Genomic DNA, 15,725 nt, shown 5'->3' with positions numbered 1-15,725 from the left:
CGTATAACAAACTAAAATACTTTGTTATACGAAGAAATAGTTCGTAAATTACGAAGTATTTTCTTCGTAAGCTTACGTATGCTCAAAATACTTTGTTATACAAACTACTTTTCTTTGTAAGGCCCAAAATAGTTTGTAAGGTTTTCTCAGTGCACCTCATTTTAGTATCTCTGTTATGAATATTTACGTAACTTTTAGTGGTTCCTCTCTAATTCTCCTCACGAGGAAGATAATATCTTCACTCTTAATCTAGGAATGTGACATGACGTTGAAACGCGCAATGAGACAGGTTTTAACCCAAAAGCGACTGCAGGAGCTTATTTCGCCGAGGATTGGATCGGACAGCGCAGATGTGAGGACAAAATTCAGGTGCTCCAAAAAGATTCATAGTAAAATACCGCCGATGTAACGCCCCGATTAGACTTCCACCTCCTACTTAGATCCACCGGTAGCACTAACGTCGGTTGCACAATAAAAACTACTAATGTAAAGGTACTTTGGGGAGGAAGAATTGGGTACTTTCGTAGATCCCTGAGCCGGAAGCACACAGACGCCATGTTGGCGGAAGTAGATCCAAACTTGACATGGGAAAGAGACGTTCGTCAAACGTATCGGCCACACTTGAACATAAACAGTCGTTTGATACTTGTTTGCAGTGCATATGTGTTTCGCGAGCAATATTTGTACAGCTCGGCTATAGTTTTGGATCCGAAGAGAGGTTAGTTTCCGGCCAATTTGGCGTCTGCTGGTCTGCTTGCTTCCGGTTCAGAATTCTACGAAAGTACCCTATAGCTACAACGTAAGTGGAGAAGAGCTGCTATCTCATACTAAATCTTCCTCTTTTCCGTATTTTCTTAACAACGTGCGGAGAATAACTTAACCTTTAGATCTCTTAATAACGTGGTAAGCGTAGCGTTACGCTGGCTGATGTCCCTCCGTCCAAACAACCTACCGTTACGCAGGCCCAGAACTCCCTCCCGCGTAAAGGAATTGACGCTAAGCAGGACTATGAATGAAGAAGAGAACAAAAGTCGGAAACAGAAGCCAAATATCGTTCGTTATGAAATGTTCAAGAGCTCAATAGGCACTTTGAGTTCAGCCCGTACTGAAACGACTCACTAAGAACGTGAGCCGGAAACAGTCACCACATACCACGAGTTTGACTAGTGTTCACTAACTTCCAAATAAACAAAAGCCCAATTGTATGCTTAAATATAATTAAACGCCTGCACCCAAAACCCTGCAGAGAACGCCCTTCGTTCGGCAACAAAGAACGTTATTTGCGGAAATTTACTTGAGAGCGAGAATGTCTCGGAGGGCGATTCCTGGTAGTGTTTCCGGTCTCGTTTCCGGTGCTAGTTCTCGTTTACAACTCTGCCAGAATTGACTACAACATTATGACTTACCCCTGCCAAAGTTTTCAAGACAGACAAAATTAGATTACCGTATTCGGTAGATATATTATTCTTCACACCCCTGTGTTTCGTACGTTGTAACCCTGTTGTAAAGGGTTACGCGACTCTTGAAACGGAAGGAGGAAGAACACAAGTTAAGTAACTGCACAACTTCCGTCCCCTCGCCTGACGAGGGGGTAAAGATGTCTCCCCCTTGAAATCTCCTCCGGAGGCGAGAGGACAGAAGTTGCGCACTTGTGTTCTTCTTCCTTCCGTTTCAAGAGTCGCGGAAAAAATACCCTATTCTGCAAGGACTTACCTCTCTCTCTCTATGGAGCTTGCTGCTGGAGAATTTGTTCTGCCACTCCAAGTCGGTTCGAATGCTCTGCCACGGCCAGAACCGATATTGCGGAGGTGGCGAGGAGGCAGACTTGGGATGAGAGATGTCCAGGGCCTTCCCAATTCCACACGGTCTTGCTTCACTTGCAGCCGGAGTTATCGCTTTCGCTTTGGCCTGTCGACGCGCAGAATGCGATAGTCGGCTCGTCCGCGCGACGCCGCCGGCTGTGCCTCTCCACTGACTGACTGTTGCTGCTGTCGGCGGCTGACTTGCCACTTGTTTGCTGCGACGGGACTAGCTGCGCGGGGTACTCGAGAGGCTTGCTGATCAGCGTTGCTGCCGCGGCGACGGCGGGAGAGAGGAGGGTTCACGAAGGGGCTGGCGACTAGCGAGCGGGGAAGGAAAGGCAAGGAAGGTCAATGTTGTGATCTCTTCCAATCGAATGAAAAGGGAGTCTTAGACGGAAACTAACACGCCCTGGCACTGAATTTCTGTGCCTCAGTTCACGGTCTAGTAAGGGTCTTGTACAGTTTGGGGCGGGGCACTTGTCTTTTTCGTTGAAATTGTATACCCAAATCTGGCACGTACCGATGCGATTCTGCATACACATTTGTACGCAAGATTTCCCGTAACAGTGTGGAGTCACACACAAAATGTACGAATTTCGATTCAGGAAGCGGACGAAGGGGATAATATTTTCAATGAGATTTTACTCTATTAGTGAGCCTTCATTAAAGTCCTTAAGGACTCTAGCCTTAATGTGGTTAGGTTAGGTAGCAACAAACAATTTGACTCAATTCCCAGCAGTGTTGGAGAAAATCCACTTTGTAAAAGATATAACCTTATTGACCCCTTTTACGCTCTCAATCCCAATACAGCGGAAAATGGAAACATCACGGAGCAGCAGCATTCTGCTCCGTGGAAACATCTCAACGAAAGTCACCATTCTCCGTTGGAAATTTTGATGATAGAGGATAACCCGACTTGTGTCTTTATGTATCTATTGTAACAAGAATCAAGGCAACTTAGAGTGGCTGGCTCGGACGGGATAAGGTAAAAAATCAATTGTGGGTCACTTTTTTCTATAATTCCAAAGAAAGCGTTTAAATTTTGACCGACCAAAGTGTCTGTGCGGCCTTTAACTATGGTCATTGGACTAAGTGTTGCAGCCTAGTAGCCCCTTCTATCGTCACTATTTTCGGAGCAGCGGCTGTTTTAAAAACAGTCCATTTTGGCCCACAATTGATTTTTGGAACCAGTTGTGGGTCAGCATTGTAGGAAGCTCAAATTTGGCTACGATTTGCTGAAATACGTGAGGATTTCACTTTTGAATTTATTTTTCAGAATTCTGAAAACTGCAGGATCTATAGCACAATGAATCAATTGTGGGTCATATCAATTGTGGGTCGTTTCGTCTTTATGCTAGTAAATTTACCACTTTTGCGAGATATTACCTTATTTTCATTAATTAAAGGCCCTGGTCCTCAATTAACCAAGCAGGCGCGTTTTCGCTCAAAGGGGAATAATATAGAAAAAGGCCTATTTCGAAGTGAGATAGATGTGAGTTAAACGTCCTGGATTAGAGGTGAACCTTTTATAATGGGGGGGATCCAGAGTGAGCGCCGCCGGTGTGGTAGACAAACCAACACGTACCCTTGCACACCCTGTCGTCGTGAGAGCAACAGTAGATTTTCTCTCCGAATATTTAGTCTTGTGTCATGTCAGGGCCGGACTGGCCTCGGGTGCCTAACCTGCAGTTGAAGAGCGGTCCTCCTTCAGGCGCTATGAGCCCCGCAATGCCCCCCTCCCCTTTCCAAACAAAAATAGCCAAACGGCACACTAGAGGTAAGAGCTAGAGCGTTGTCATTCGGCGTTGTAGCCTTAGCTCAACGTAACCCTTTCTTAGTACTAAATGTGACGGAGAAGAAAAATGGAATTAACTGTGATATGTCAGTCATTCAGAAGCACAGGAAACAAAAAATTTCAGAAAAACTACCATGAAATTCGTCCAAAATAATAGGTTTGACATGGTGGCGAACGCTACTTTGCCATCACCCGCGCACCAAGTCGTCGAACGATTTTGGCGGTACTATGGTAAATTTATGTTCCCTGACCTATTATGAACCTAAATCAACAAGGGCGACCTGTAATAGCTTCACAGTGGATATTTTAAAAGCACTCGGTTTTCCGCCTTGTTGGATAGGCACCATTTTCGTGACTTTTTGAAGGGCCTTTCTTTGAAGCCGGATTGGTGCCGTTACAGTCGTCACTCGGCCACACACGCCATTTGGGGAGACAAAGGAAGGTTGGAGGAAGGTCTACCGTGAAATTCAAATGGAAACAATCTCCAACGAGTCTGCACTGACCCGTCGAAAAAAATGGCCTACAATTGATTCGTGACCCACAATTGATTTTTTACCTAATTGAGTCCAGAAATTAAATGGAAAAGGGACCTAAGTCCAAAAAATACGCCAGTTCCACGTGACATCTCCAAATTCCACTTTGCTTAGGAAATGTAAGTTGAGATGTCTCCGTTTTCTATTTTAACGGAAGGTGATAAGTAACAGAAAACCTCTACGGAGTGACTTGACACTTCTGTTCTATCTCAAAATTTAACTTCTGCTTCTTGAACTTGTTATTATCTGCAACACACTCGTTAAGTTTCAGTTTTCCCTGCTAACGGTTTTTTGTTTCTCCTAAAAAATGGACAAAATGGAGTTATCCCCTTCTTCCGCTTCCTGGATGGATATTTTACCTTGCCGCGAATGCGTCGCGTAGCTCCGCTGAGATTCCAAACGCAATGAGTATAGCACGTGTGGTGCAAGGCAGCTGAGATATCGCACATCGCACCATACATGCAATGCCACAGCCATATTGCACCTTACGTGCTATGCGTCCCGAAAGTGCCCTATGCTAATGCATGGGAATGAATACACTGCAAGAAAAAGTGTAGATAGTACAACAAAAGTACAACAGAAACTGTACAATCAAAGTACAACAGGGATTGTGGAAAGTACAACGACAATTTTACAAACCACAACGAGCCCTGGACTGCTCAGCACTCCTCATGCCGGTTCCATTGTACTTTGTACAACAATTGTTGTACTTAAAAAGTACACTAAATTCCTGATAAAAAATTTGCCAGAAATTTGTGTACTTTTGTTGTGGTTATTTCCTGCAGTGTAGGGAGGCATTATTGTTTGGATTCTTAGTGTAATGGACATCCAATCCCGCACTGCCCGCCGTCCGCATACCACCGCCAGTCCCGCGCTTCGCCGCTAGATGTCGCGACAGCGCGCCACTGAACACCGACAAGGCACTCCACGGCCCGCAGCTTCAACCTTTGGCCTTTGCCATTTCGACCATGAGCACTTCTCGGAGGCATGGGAAACTCTTGGCGGCAAGCGCTGCCCGTCGGTCCCGCGCTTCCCGACGCCGGAAAAGCGGCCCAGAAGGCGTGGCACCCTTCGCTCTCGCTGGCGGTGTCGGCCGCTCGGCGCGCCATATATGCGCACTCGGAGCGCGACTCTGGAGAGGGGTCCGCTGGGTGAGCGTTCCCCACACGGGGAGAAGCCTTTCGAGTGCACTCTTGGTCTGCAACAAGAAGTTCGCCGCGAGCGGTGGGTAGCGCCACCGCGCTTACCGCTCACCCGACCTCGACCTCACTTTTTAGCAGGACACTTCAGAACGTAGGCTGTTTTTCTAGAGGGCCGTTACGCAGTAGCCGTCTTTAAGGTTAGAAAATCAATTGGTCACTTTTGAGAAAGATGCACACAAATTTTGAACAAGTGGCGTTTGGCAGCATATAGCAGCACCGTCTATCGTCCTCGTTTACTGACCTAAGGCCGTCTTAAAAGTAGTGCATTTTGGCCCCAATTGATTTATGGAACCAATTGTGGGTCGGCAGCTTTTAAAGCTACCCGCGCACCAAGCCTCGTACAGTTTTTGTCAAACTTGACTCTCCTGCTCCTTTTAGTTAAGTCATTTTGGACAATTTTGAAGCTTTACACCCTATTTAAGTATGAGAGAAACTAGAGTAAATTTTCAAAATTGTCTGATGATGCATTGACTTTTAGCCATCCTCGACCAGTGATTTCAACATAACATTAATATCTGAGTGTGAGGAGAACACTGTTAAATGGATATCATGGACTGGAGCAGTAAGCCACAAGGGGGTGTACTTTTCTTGTACTTTTCTTCCCTAGCTTACCCCCTGTTCGTGTTGTTTAAACCCCCCTATTCATCGTCGAGTGAAGATCGAGCAATTAATTTCATGGCGCCGGCAACAAACCGTTCCACATCATTTGTTTTATAATTTTCAACAAAGACTTTAAAGTGTTTACGTTTGATGGCTTCACTGGTGAAACAAAGGCATTAAAATTATGCCCTTAAAGGGCGTAAACGATTTACGCCCTTAAAGGGCATAAATCGCCTATGGGAAGGGCATTAAAATTTTGCTTGAAATTCCTGTACCATTTACGCCCTTTCCAAGGGCATAAAACGAATTATGCCCTTGCAGGGGCGTAAAAGAGTATTTATGCCCTAAAGGGCGAAATTTTTATGCCTCTGTTTTACCAGTGTTTGGTTGACACATAGAACAATATTTTTCTACCTTTTCCGGGTCCACCGTTTCAATCCATTTCTCGTTTTTGAGCTTCTATTTGAACTTTGAACAACCGGGCATTTTTCGCACCCTGAAGCTCCGTGGTCCTAATCTACCATCGTACTTTTCAGACATGATCCATGGATCCGTGGGTTCGGCTGCAGGCACCGAAGGGTTAGAAAAACAAACACCACCCTTTGCCGGTCCAAGGTGTCTCACCCTTCGATTTTCAGTGATGAGTTCATGAGTTGCAGTAGCGCATGTTTGGATAAAACTGAATCCAAGTCCCACACTTGTGCGCCTGGGACATTTTGGTACACGCTCAAATGAGAACCACGTATATGCCACTCTTGAAATTGTGGGACACACTCTCAGACTCGCTATTGACTTAAAGTACATGGTATTGACACATTGTCAATAGCACCTCTCATAATTTGAGCAACAATGATGCATGCTTTTCGCGTTTGTAATTATTATTTACTTTTCAATAAATACCTATTTGTTTGTTTTTTTTTTTAAACCCTAAATAATTGGATGCAGTAAATTATGCGTAGGAGATTGCTACGGCAATAGTACCTGGTTGGTTACTGACGATGAATTCGGTAAGAGGCTGTGTGCGCGGATGTCGCACACCCGCAAACGTCCGATAGGGTCTGTCCCTCACTTGCAAGCATGGGACAAACGTCTCTCCTACTTAAGCGTGGACCGAAATGTCCCACGTGCAGAGTGTGGGACGGTCCCGCGCGTGGATTTACAGTGCTATCTAGAATGAAGAGAATGTAAAATAGAGAAACCAAGGACGAAGGATTCGTGCATGCCGAGGTGATAGTCTGAAATGCTCCTAGCTGTTGCTCGTGGCACCCTTTTCCGAAACCATCTAAATGTTTCACTATTAATTATTGTGTAGGTTTCAGCGCAGACGTTGCGTGCAACTTAAACATGCGCTACGCCTAAATTTGTGCGCAACTTGCATGATTTGACGCTCAAAGAATACCCACACACTACAGCGTGAAGAATAGTAAGAAACATGACATTTGACGTTGACATTTGATATGAGATGGTCTCGCTTTCTCCATCATCTTAAGTTCACACATACGCAATATTGCCGACAATTTTCCCACCGCTGTCTTTTAAGAAACAATAACAAAACACTAAAACTTCGTCTGTAATTGTGTGTATATTTATGCTCATAATTCTTCAGCGATATGCCTCGTCAATACAATAAATACTTTAGTAACTCTAGATTGACGTGATAGAGTCTATCCTCGAAAAAATGCCAGGAAGACGAGTGCACAAGTGAGGCTGGAACACCTCCTAAATTTTCCACCAAAAACGAACAAACTTTAAATTGAATTTTCTTGGACAGTTTCCAGTTTCAATTACTGAAGAAAACAAATACAAAAACAATTAAAAGTTCTTTAAAAAAAACCTTGCCTCTACTACGGTTACTATGATCAAGTACAAATTGGCCTCATATTATGACATTCCAGTTTAGTACAAACTAAAATCAATCCATGCTAGGGGGCCGGGGGTGGAGGTTGAGGCATGGAACTGACGTCACACCACGAACACAGCACCTCAACAGTAGCGCCGCATCCGACAAACATGTTCCAAACAGCGAGTTTCTGCGACTCACAATAACCATGCCCACAGAGAGATCCGTATGCGTTCACACGCTGAAACACCAAACGCTTCAGACGATTGAGGCCGCAGTGCTTGACCTCCCGCGCCAGGTCGGGGCACCCGTACGGCTTGTTTGTGTCCGCCACCAGCTGCAGCTCTTCCAGTGTGTCGGCGTGCGCGCGCGCCAAGGCCAGGGCGGCGCGCAGCGGGTAGAAGCCACAGCGCAGCCAGCGCAGGCCTGCAGGTGGCGCGGGGCGCGAGAAGACGGGCAGGGGGTCGGCCAGGGCGTCCTGGAATTTGCAGTGTAGCTCCAGGAAGCGCAGGGACTCCATCGCCGCCACCTTCGGCAGCCACTCCTTCTTGACGTCCACCAGGGCCAGGCTGTGCAGGCGAGGCATGGCCAGGGCCTGGTCCACGTGCTGCTGCTGGGGGCGCACGAGCTGCAGGCGCTCCAGGCGGGGCGCAACCCGCTGCAGCACTTGCTGGCAGAACGGAGCCGACGTGGAGCAGTCCAGGCCGGTCAGGGTCAGCACCTGTGGAGGAGTGGCGTCAGTGCCTGTCAAACGGTGGGCGGAGAGGCTCACGGATATCCAACGAAATAAACCGCTAGAAAATGAGTCTCATTTTCAGGTTTGTCATTGAAATACACTACAAACCTGTCTACTTACTGGACACTTACAAATGCATGCTTGGCAAGTACACATTTACAAACGCATGCTTGGCGTCCTTTAACTACATGCTAAGCATGATCATTTGTAAGCGTCTACTTAGCCATGTATGCGTTTGTAAGTGTGTACTTGCAAGCATGCATTCGGAAGTAGACAGTTAGGATTGCAGTGAAATTTTGGTTGCTCTATGCTAGAGCTCGGCGATCATTTTGAGGGCAATAGTATGCTTTTTCAGGTGCAACGAAGGGACTGGGAAAAAGTTGAACACTCAGCAAACTATGGCGCACACAGTCAAGTCCTTAAGGATAGCGTGTTTGTAGTTTACGGATAGTTTTGTGCAGCCATATTACGGATCGAATTTTGATTGCAATGAGGATGTTTTTGTCCGTAATACAAAGGTTTTGATGTCCGTATTTACGGTTTGTGCAAGTTTGTGCAGCCATATTACGAATCGAATTTAGATTGTAATACGGATGTTTTTGACCGTAATACAAAGGTCCGTAAATACGGACATCAAAACCTTTGTATTACGGACAAAAACATCCGTGTTACAATCAAAATTCGATCCGTAATATGGCTGCACAAAACTATCCGTAAACTACAAACACGCTATCCGCAAGGACTTGAGCGTGCAGGGAAGTCATGCAATGATGCTGATCCGCCTTCCTAGAGGAATTCACAATACAATTGTATCAAAAATCCAACTTGTTGAAAAAAAAGTATTGATTCAAGTCTATTATATTACGGGGTAAGGACAGTTTGTCTAAGCTCACTAGCACCGTTAGTAAACAAATCTTAACATAGGGTTCAAAACCTTAAAAAAAGGAAACAAATGCTTTATACCGTCTGCAGACTATCACTCGCCAACAAATCCGCCTTGCCCTTGATTTGTGTGCTGCTGCTTGTGGCGAGCGCGTCAAGAGCTGATGGAGTCACCTCACAGATCAAGCCCTGCACATGAGAGACAATACTGAAAAAGCACTGCGATAGCACAAACGTTTTGAGACAAGTCAACGCACTTACCCACGGTTCTAGCACTGGCCGCAGTTCGTAGAAACTGCACCCTTCAACCTGAGCAGTGCAGTCAATCTTCACCTGCACCATGGTCCTGCGCCTGACAATGAGGACCCCTAAGATGGCACCAGGCCCGTCGGCGGTCTTCACCCGGCACCCCTTATGCCACGTATCCTCATCTAGAGTCTGGACCTGGTTGCTTTTCTCCACCCAACCTGGCGCTGGACAACACGAGGAACCGAGCAAAAGACCGCTGTCAGACAAGGTGTCAGGCAATCGCTGCGTACGAACCGGATGCAGGCCGCACCAGGCAACCGTATCTGTTGTAACGCGGATATTCTATAAGATTCAAGATGACTAATAGCCAAAAACTAGTTTTATTCCAGGAACATGACCTCACGTTGAAACCAATGTGACAAAATATCACGTTCCTGAGAGCGTTGTGTCACATTCGTTTAAATGTGAATAAGCTAATTGGTGGCGAAGCCTCCTGAGAAAACCAGGTTCCGTCTTTACCGTGTGCGATATTTGCGATTACGTTACATTGATAAGCTTAAGGGAATTCTCGGATTGTGCGGGTTGTATAACGGAATTAAGCGGCCTGAATTGCGTTTGAGGATTCACACTGTCAATCAGGAATTGTAAGGAAAATATAAAATACACCATTTAAGGGGGCAGTAGCAGTTGGTGCACGCTTTTTCAATTCATTTCGATTTTTCTGTTCGCACCTGAATAAGAAAGACTAGAGAAAATGCTAGAGACAAACGGCGGTAACCATGTTAAAGATCAAACTTTTTGTAACAATTTAAAAAAAAAATATTTTGATTTAGCATTAGGGGAGGCACTTACATGAGGGACGTAAAAAAGGTCTGCAAATTCATACATGGTGTTACTGAGCGCACGATTTCAGCCAAAGATTTCAACTTTTTTTCAATCGGTAAAGTGCATAAAAAAGAGCATTAAATTGCCCACAAAATGAACCACGGGGGTTATTATCCGACGAAAAATACTACCAGAAATTTAGTGTCGAACAAGAAAAATTCATTCAATGGAAAATTTGGGAAAAATGACCTTTTTCAACCAGCGTTTTCCGCCTGATATTAACCCCCGTGGTTCAATTGTATGCTCTTTTTTATGCACTTTACCGATTGAAAAAAAGTTGGAAACGTTGGCTGAAATCGTGCGCGCAGTGAAACTATGTATGATTTTGCAGACCTTTTCTACGTCCCTCATATAAATGCCTCCCTTAACGCTAAAACATTTTTTTGTCGAAATTGTTGCAAAAAGGGTGATCTTTTACATGGTTATCGCCGATTGTCTCTAGCATTCTTGCAAGTCATTTTTATTCAGGTGCAAACAGAAAATCGAAAAATATTGAGAAAGTGTGCATTAAGGGGGGACCCTGGTGAAACTTTCAAGTAGGCTTCAAAATAATCCCAGAAAGTTGAAACTTTGCTTAATTATTAGGTTCATTATGGTGAGTTCCCATAACAAAATTCAATCCAAAATGTTGAACGGTCTCTGAGAAAAGTGGCTTTTTAGTGTTTTTTAGAGCGTTGGGGAAAAATCTTCCTGCGTCTTTCATTGGGACGGAAAGTCTTGAAAATTTTTTTGGCTTATCCTAAAGATGTATAGAAGAGATTTTAGTGACGGAATTATCAAATTCAACTTCTGTCCTGAGATATCAGTTTTCAAATTTTAACATTTAAAAAAAAAGTGATTTTTTTCCCCTTTTTTTCAAGCTTTTAGGTGTGTTTTAAAACAAGTGGGGCTGATATCAAGATTCCGTCACTAAAATTTGTCGACAAGTCATCAATGAATAGAGTCGATGCAAGACGACTCATGTAGGTGTCAACCAGGAACGCAGGAAGTCTTTCTACGACAAAATTTTTTGTCGACTGAGCAAAGCTGTGAAGTTGAGCGTAGAAGCCAACGACAACTGATCTCAATGCTATTTCCTTCCAAATGATAAAGAAACTACCCACTTAGCTCAAAGGTGTTCAACCTGTTGAATCTGAAACCTTCTATGCACATTTTTATCTATGAACTTTGGAAATACTATTTTTGTCAATTTTGGCGATTTTTTCACCAGGGTCCCCCCTTAAGTGCTAAACTGCCCCCTTAACTCCACATGAAGGACTTGTAAGTTATTGGATGATTGCAACGCAACGGACTCGAGTCGAACCTACCTTTGGACGCGGCGTCCTGCTCGGCCTGCGCCTGTTGCTGCAGCTGGCCGTTGGCCGCCAGCACGCACAGCAGCAGACTGGACGAGTCGTCCTTCGCGGGCCGCACCTCGCAGCGCCACGCCGCGTCTCCAGCGGCACCGCGGCGCAGCGTCACGGCGCACACGGCGGTGGGGTCGGTCACGGCGGCGGAGAGGTCCAACAAGGCCTGCGGCAGCCCTGCACACCGGGCAATATGGGAGGTTTACAATGGGCAAATCAATTATCAGGGACCACTTCTTCCAGTGACCTCTTCCGTAGTTTCTGATTTCTTTTTGGACACATTAAACGACCAAAAGGAAGCCCGGCGAAAATGTCTGTCCAGCAAAAATAAGTTGGCCGAGATACTGCTGACATTAATAAATTTTTAGAAGAGAAAGCACGAATTTAAAGGTATTTTGGACGAAATCCATAATTTACATAGCCGCAGGCTCAAATCTGGTGATGATAAGTGAAATTTACCAAGCGACAGGACTAGGTAATTAAGTAAGTGATTAATTACATACACAATTTTAAATACTATTTTAAGAATGAGCCCATACTGCCCTGTAGAAGATAAGCAAACGAGTATCATCTGCTTTCATTAACGTTCGTTGAATGAGATTTATTTTTACATTTAGTAGACAGGATGAAAATTTTTGTTCTAGTAAGATTTTAAGATTTTGTTCGCATGCTTGCTCAGATCTGTGGGGGGAAAGTCAGGGAGACTCATCCGTAGTAGTGTCATAGAATTGACTAGAACGGTCACCAATTTTTTTAAAATAATTTTATAAACTTTTTTTAGATTTTATGATTTTTAAACTTTTGCAGATTAAAAGTCCATTCAAAGCAATTCTTTGACACTACTGGGGATGAGTCTCCCTGATTTTTCCACCACAGATCTGAGCAGGTATGCAAACAAAATCTTACAAGAACCAAAATTTTGAACGTTTCTATTAAATTTTCAAAAAGTGTTCAAGGTCACTTTACTTAACGTCACAATGGAGCTTACTCAATTATCTTAAAGGGTTTTGGCGCAGAAATCATAAAATCTTGATCCTTCTACACCGCAAAATAAAGTTTTTACAACGTGCTTTAAACGAGTGCGAGCCTTCCCGACTGACCTCTGGTCCAGACTTAGAGCGCGTGATAGAGTAGGGACCGGTGCTGTCCAATTGAGGCGTGATAAACAGCAGTGAATTTTATTCGTGAGACTTACTCAATCAGACTCAACCCATCGAACGCCATCTTAAATTTGAAATTTCCATCACCGAGCCTCACCGTCCAGCTCCGCGTCCTTCTTGGCCTGCTCCCAAGTGGCGGCCTCGGCCCCGAGCGTTGCCTGCAGGCGGCCTCTCGCTGCGGCCAGCCTCTGCTGTTCCCCGTGCAGCGTCTTCCTGAGGCCCCGGGCCGCGGCGACCACTGCGTTGCCCACTTCAGCCAGAGCCGCCTCGGCCTGCTGCAGGGCCTCCACGCGCGGCGCTGCCTCCTGGACGCGGGCCTTCTTCAGGCTGCGCACGCGGTGGTCCTCCACACAGGCAGCGTCTGCCTCTTTCTCGCAGTCGATGCACCAGAAGCGCTGAGGCAATGGCCTGTGAAAGAAACGAAATATGCAATTTTAAAGTACCATTTGGTTTTCATACGATTTGTAGCTTGAAACTGAACGAGTGATAGCACAGTGTCACTTCAAACATCCCAAGAACGGCACAACGAAACGTGACACGATTTTCATTCTAACGGTGCCGTCACCATCATGAAGAAAAAGATCAAGAACTAGCAAAAATCGTAGAGAATGGGCAGCTTATGCCGTTAACAGTCAACACCAAGCAAGAAGTTGTCATCAGACAACTTAGGACGTTAGGGAAAACCAGAGGGAAAAATTAATGAACTCACGCTTGCAAGTTCTGTAGTACGGTGAAATTGTCAGGTAATCCCAAGGCTTCTCCATCAAAGACCTACAAGCAGACAAGAAGAGCATTTCAACTTTAAATTGCGAAAGGAATGGTTACGGCTCACTCGGTTAGGGCGTCTTGTTTCGAATCGTCTGGAGGGCCGACAACTCCCCTTGGCTGTGAACGAGGGAGTACAGGTGATTCAGGAAGCGGAAGAAGGGAATAATTCGACTTAGCTCCAAATTGAGTTTTTATTTTGTCGTTGTGCCTTAGAATGGTTTGCATCATTGCACCAAATTATTTGACTCAATTCCTAGCAGTTAAAGAGAAAATTCACTTCAAAAAAAGATGTAACTCAACTTGACCCCTTTTACACTCTGAATTTAGCGGAAAATGGAAACATCTCAACCAAAGTCAACATGACTCCGTTCAACATATTGTGGAGATAACTCAACTTGTGTTTTTATGTATCCATTGTAAAAAGAATCAAGTCAACTTACCCCCCTTCAATTTTAAGAACTTGAACGGAAAAAGGAGCTAAGTCCAAAAAATACACCAGAGGAACCAACACTCTCCGCTGACTATAGTTCCACTTCACATGTCTCCAAATTCCACTTCGTTTATGAAATATAAGTTGAGATGACTCTGTTTTCCATTTTAGCCGAAAATGTGATAAGTCACTAATATCCTATACGCAGTGACCTGACACTCCTGATATTCATCTCAAAATTTAACTTACATTTTTTTAACTTGTTATCATCTATAACATTCCTTTGTTTAGTTTTAGATTTTCCTGCTAACAGTTTTTTGTTGCTCCTGAAAAATGGACAAAATGGAGTTATCCCCTTCTTCCGCTTCCTGGATCAGGTAATGTGTGTATACTGGTAAAACTAAAGCGTAATATTACCTCCTGTTTTCAAGCGTTATCAGGTTACGCTTGAGATCAAGCGTAACAGGCTCACCCGCCAAGATTCCCCGTATCTAAATGCTCGGGGAAATTTCCAGAATATGCTTCATTTCAAGCGAAACGTCTTGCATCAAAACTTGCATGAATCGACGCTTTACTCACGGCGGTGTGATTCTCAGTGCAGCGAACTCACCTTCTTGTCGACAGGGCACTTCTTGTCGGCGAGGCGGCCCAGACACTTCACACAGTACGAATGCCCGCAGCGGAGAACCTTGGGGCGGCGCTCTGTCGCGTCGAACGGTTCCAAGCAGATGTTGCACTCCATCTGGAGAAGGGGCAGAGACAAATAAGGGTGACGTGAATAAAAGAGTTAAGATAAAACGGTAAGGTCCATTCAGTGAACCCTGTCCGCGCGGCGACCCTTTCCCACGCAGGCCTTTTCTTAGCCCTTTACATCATACCGTGGTACCGGTACAACGTAAGATAGAATGCCGTCTGCAGCCGTCTATTTTGCGTTTGGCCAAGTTCCGTCAGCCTAAAATTGCTCTCAAGGGAACATCAGCCGTTTTGAACCACCCACTCAACCTCCCTCTAGCGTATGGTGCTACCAAAAAAGGCGCGAAAACACACAAGGCGCGTCAGGTGCTACACTTTTTCGCAATCTAACCTTTACGTGTCTATAAAACGACCGAAGAGTGAAAAAATTGTCTTCAAATCGTTTAGAAAGGTTGGTCCTATGACAGGTAATGCATATCTCTTGGGTCGGTTGCGTGTCAGAGGCCTGAGGCTCAGCTTTAGATGAATGTTGTTTATAAACAACAAAAGTACTTCAGGGTTACCGATTCTTACCAAATTTTGAGACCGGTTTATGTGGCTCGTAAATTGATGTTTACCGCCATAATCGGCGAGTTTTGTGTATAAACAGTTGTTTGAGCTCAAAATTCGTCTCGAGGACGACATGGCGACGGACGATGATGAATCCGACGGAAGTCACGATGTTGTACATGTACAACGTCCATTTGATTTCATCAAGACACCTTTCTGACGAGTGGAAGTGAGATTTTCTGTCATTTGTGTGCA

The 15,725-nt window shown here is 44.9% G+C and overlaps 1 protein-coding gene across 30 annotated transcripts in view; it reads right to left on the bottom strand.

Annotated features, from left to right (window-relative positions):
• The window catches only part of LOC117654250, a 111,961-nt gene that overhangs the window by 15,945 nt on the left and 80,291 nt on the right, over window positions 1-15,725 (bottom strand). For 21 of the 30 annotated variants that reach the window (XM_034400603.1, XM_034400616.1, XM_034400619.1 and 18 more), the window contains 7 exons: window positions 14,839-14,970; window positions 13,740-13,801; window positions 13,128-13,438; window positions 11,832-12,047; window positions 9,652-9,863; window positions 9,472-9,579; window positions 7,496-8,493 (listed from right to left, as the gene is read on the bottom strand). In XM_034400603.1, the coding sequence (XP_034256494.1) occupies window positions 7,855-8,493; window positions 9,472-9,579; window positions 9,652-9,863; window positions 11,832-12,047; window positions 13,128-13,438; window positions 13,740-13,801; window positions 14,839-14,970 (1,680 nt within the window). In that variant the 3' untranslated portion in view covers window positions 7,496-7,854. The other 9 variants (XM_034400602.1, XM_034400626.1, XM_034400630.1 and 6 more) reach the window with 9 other exon arrangements.

This window comes from Thrips palmi, unplaced genomic scaffold (assembly GCF_012932325.1).
Source record: "Thrips palmi isolate BJ-2018 unplaced genomic scaffold, TpBJ-2018v1 HiC_scaffold_10, whole genome shotgun sequence".
NCBI classification, from domain to species: domain Eukaryota; kingdom Metazoa; phylum Arthropoda; class Insecta; order Thysanoptera; family Thripidae; genus Thrips; species Thrips palmi.
This window is presented reverse-complemented; position numbering and strand designations above follow the sequence as displayed.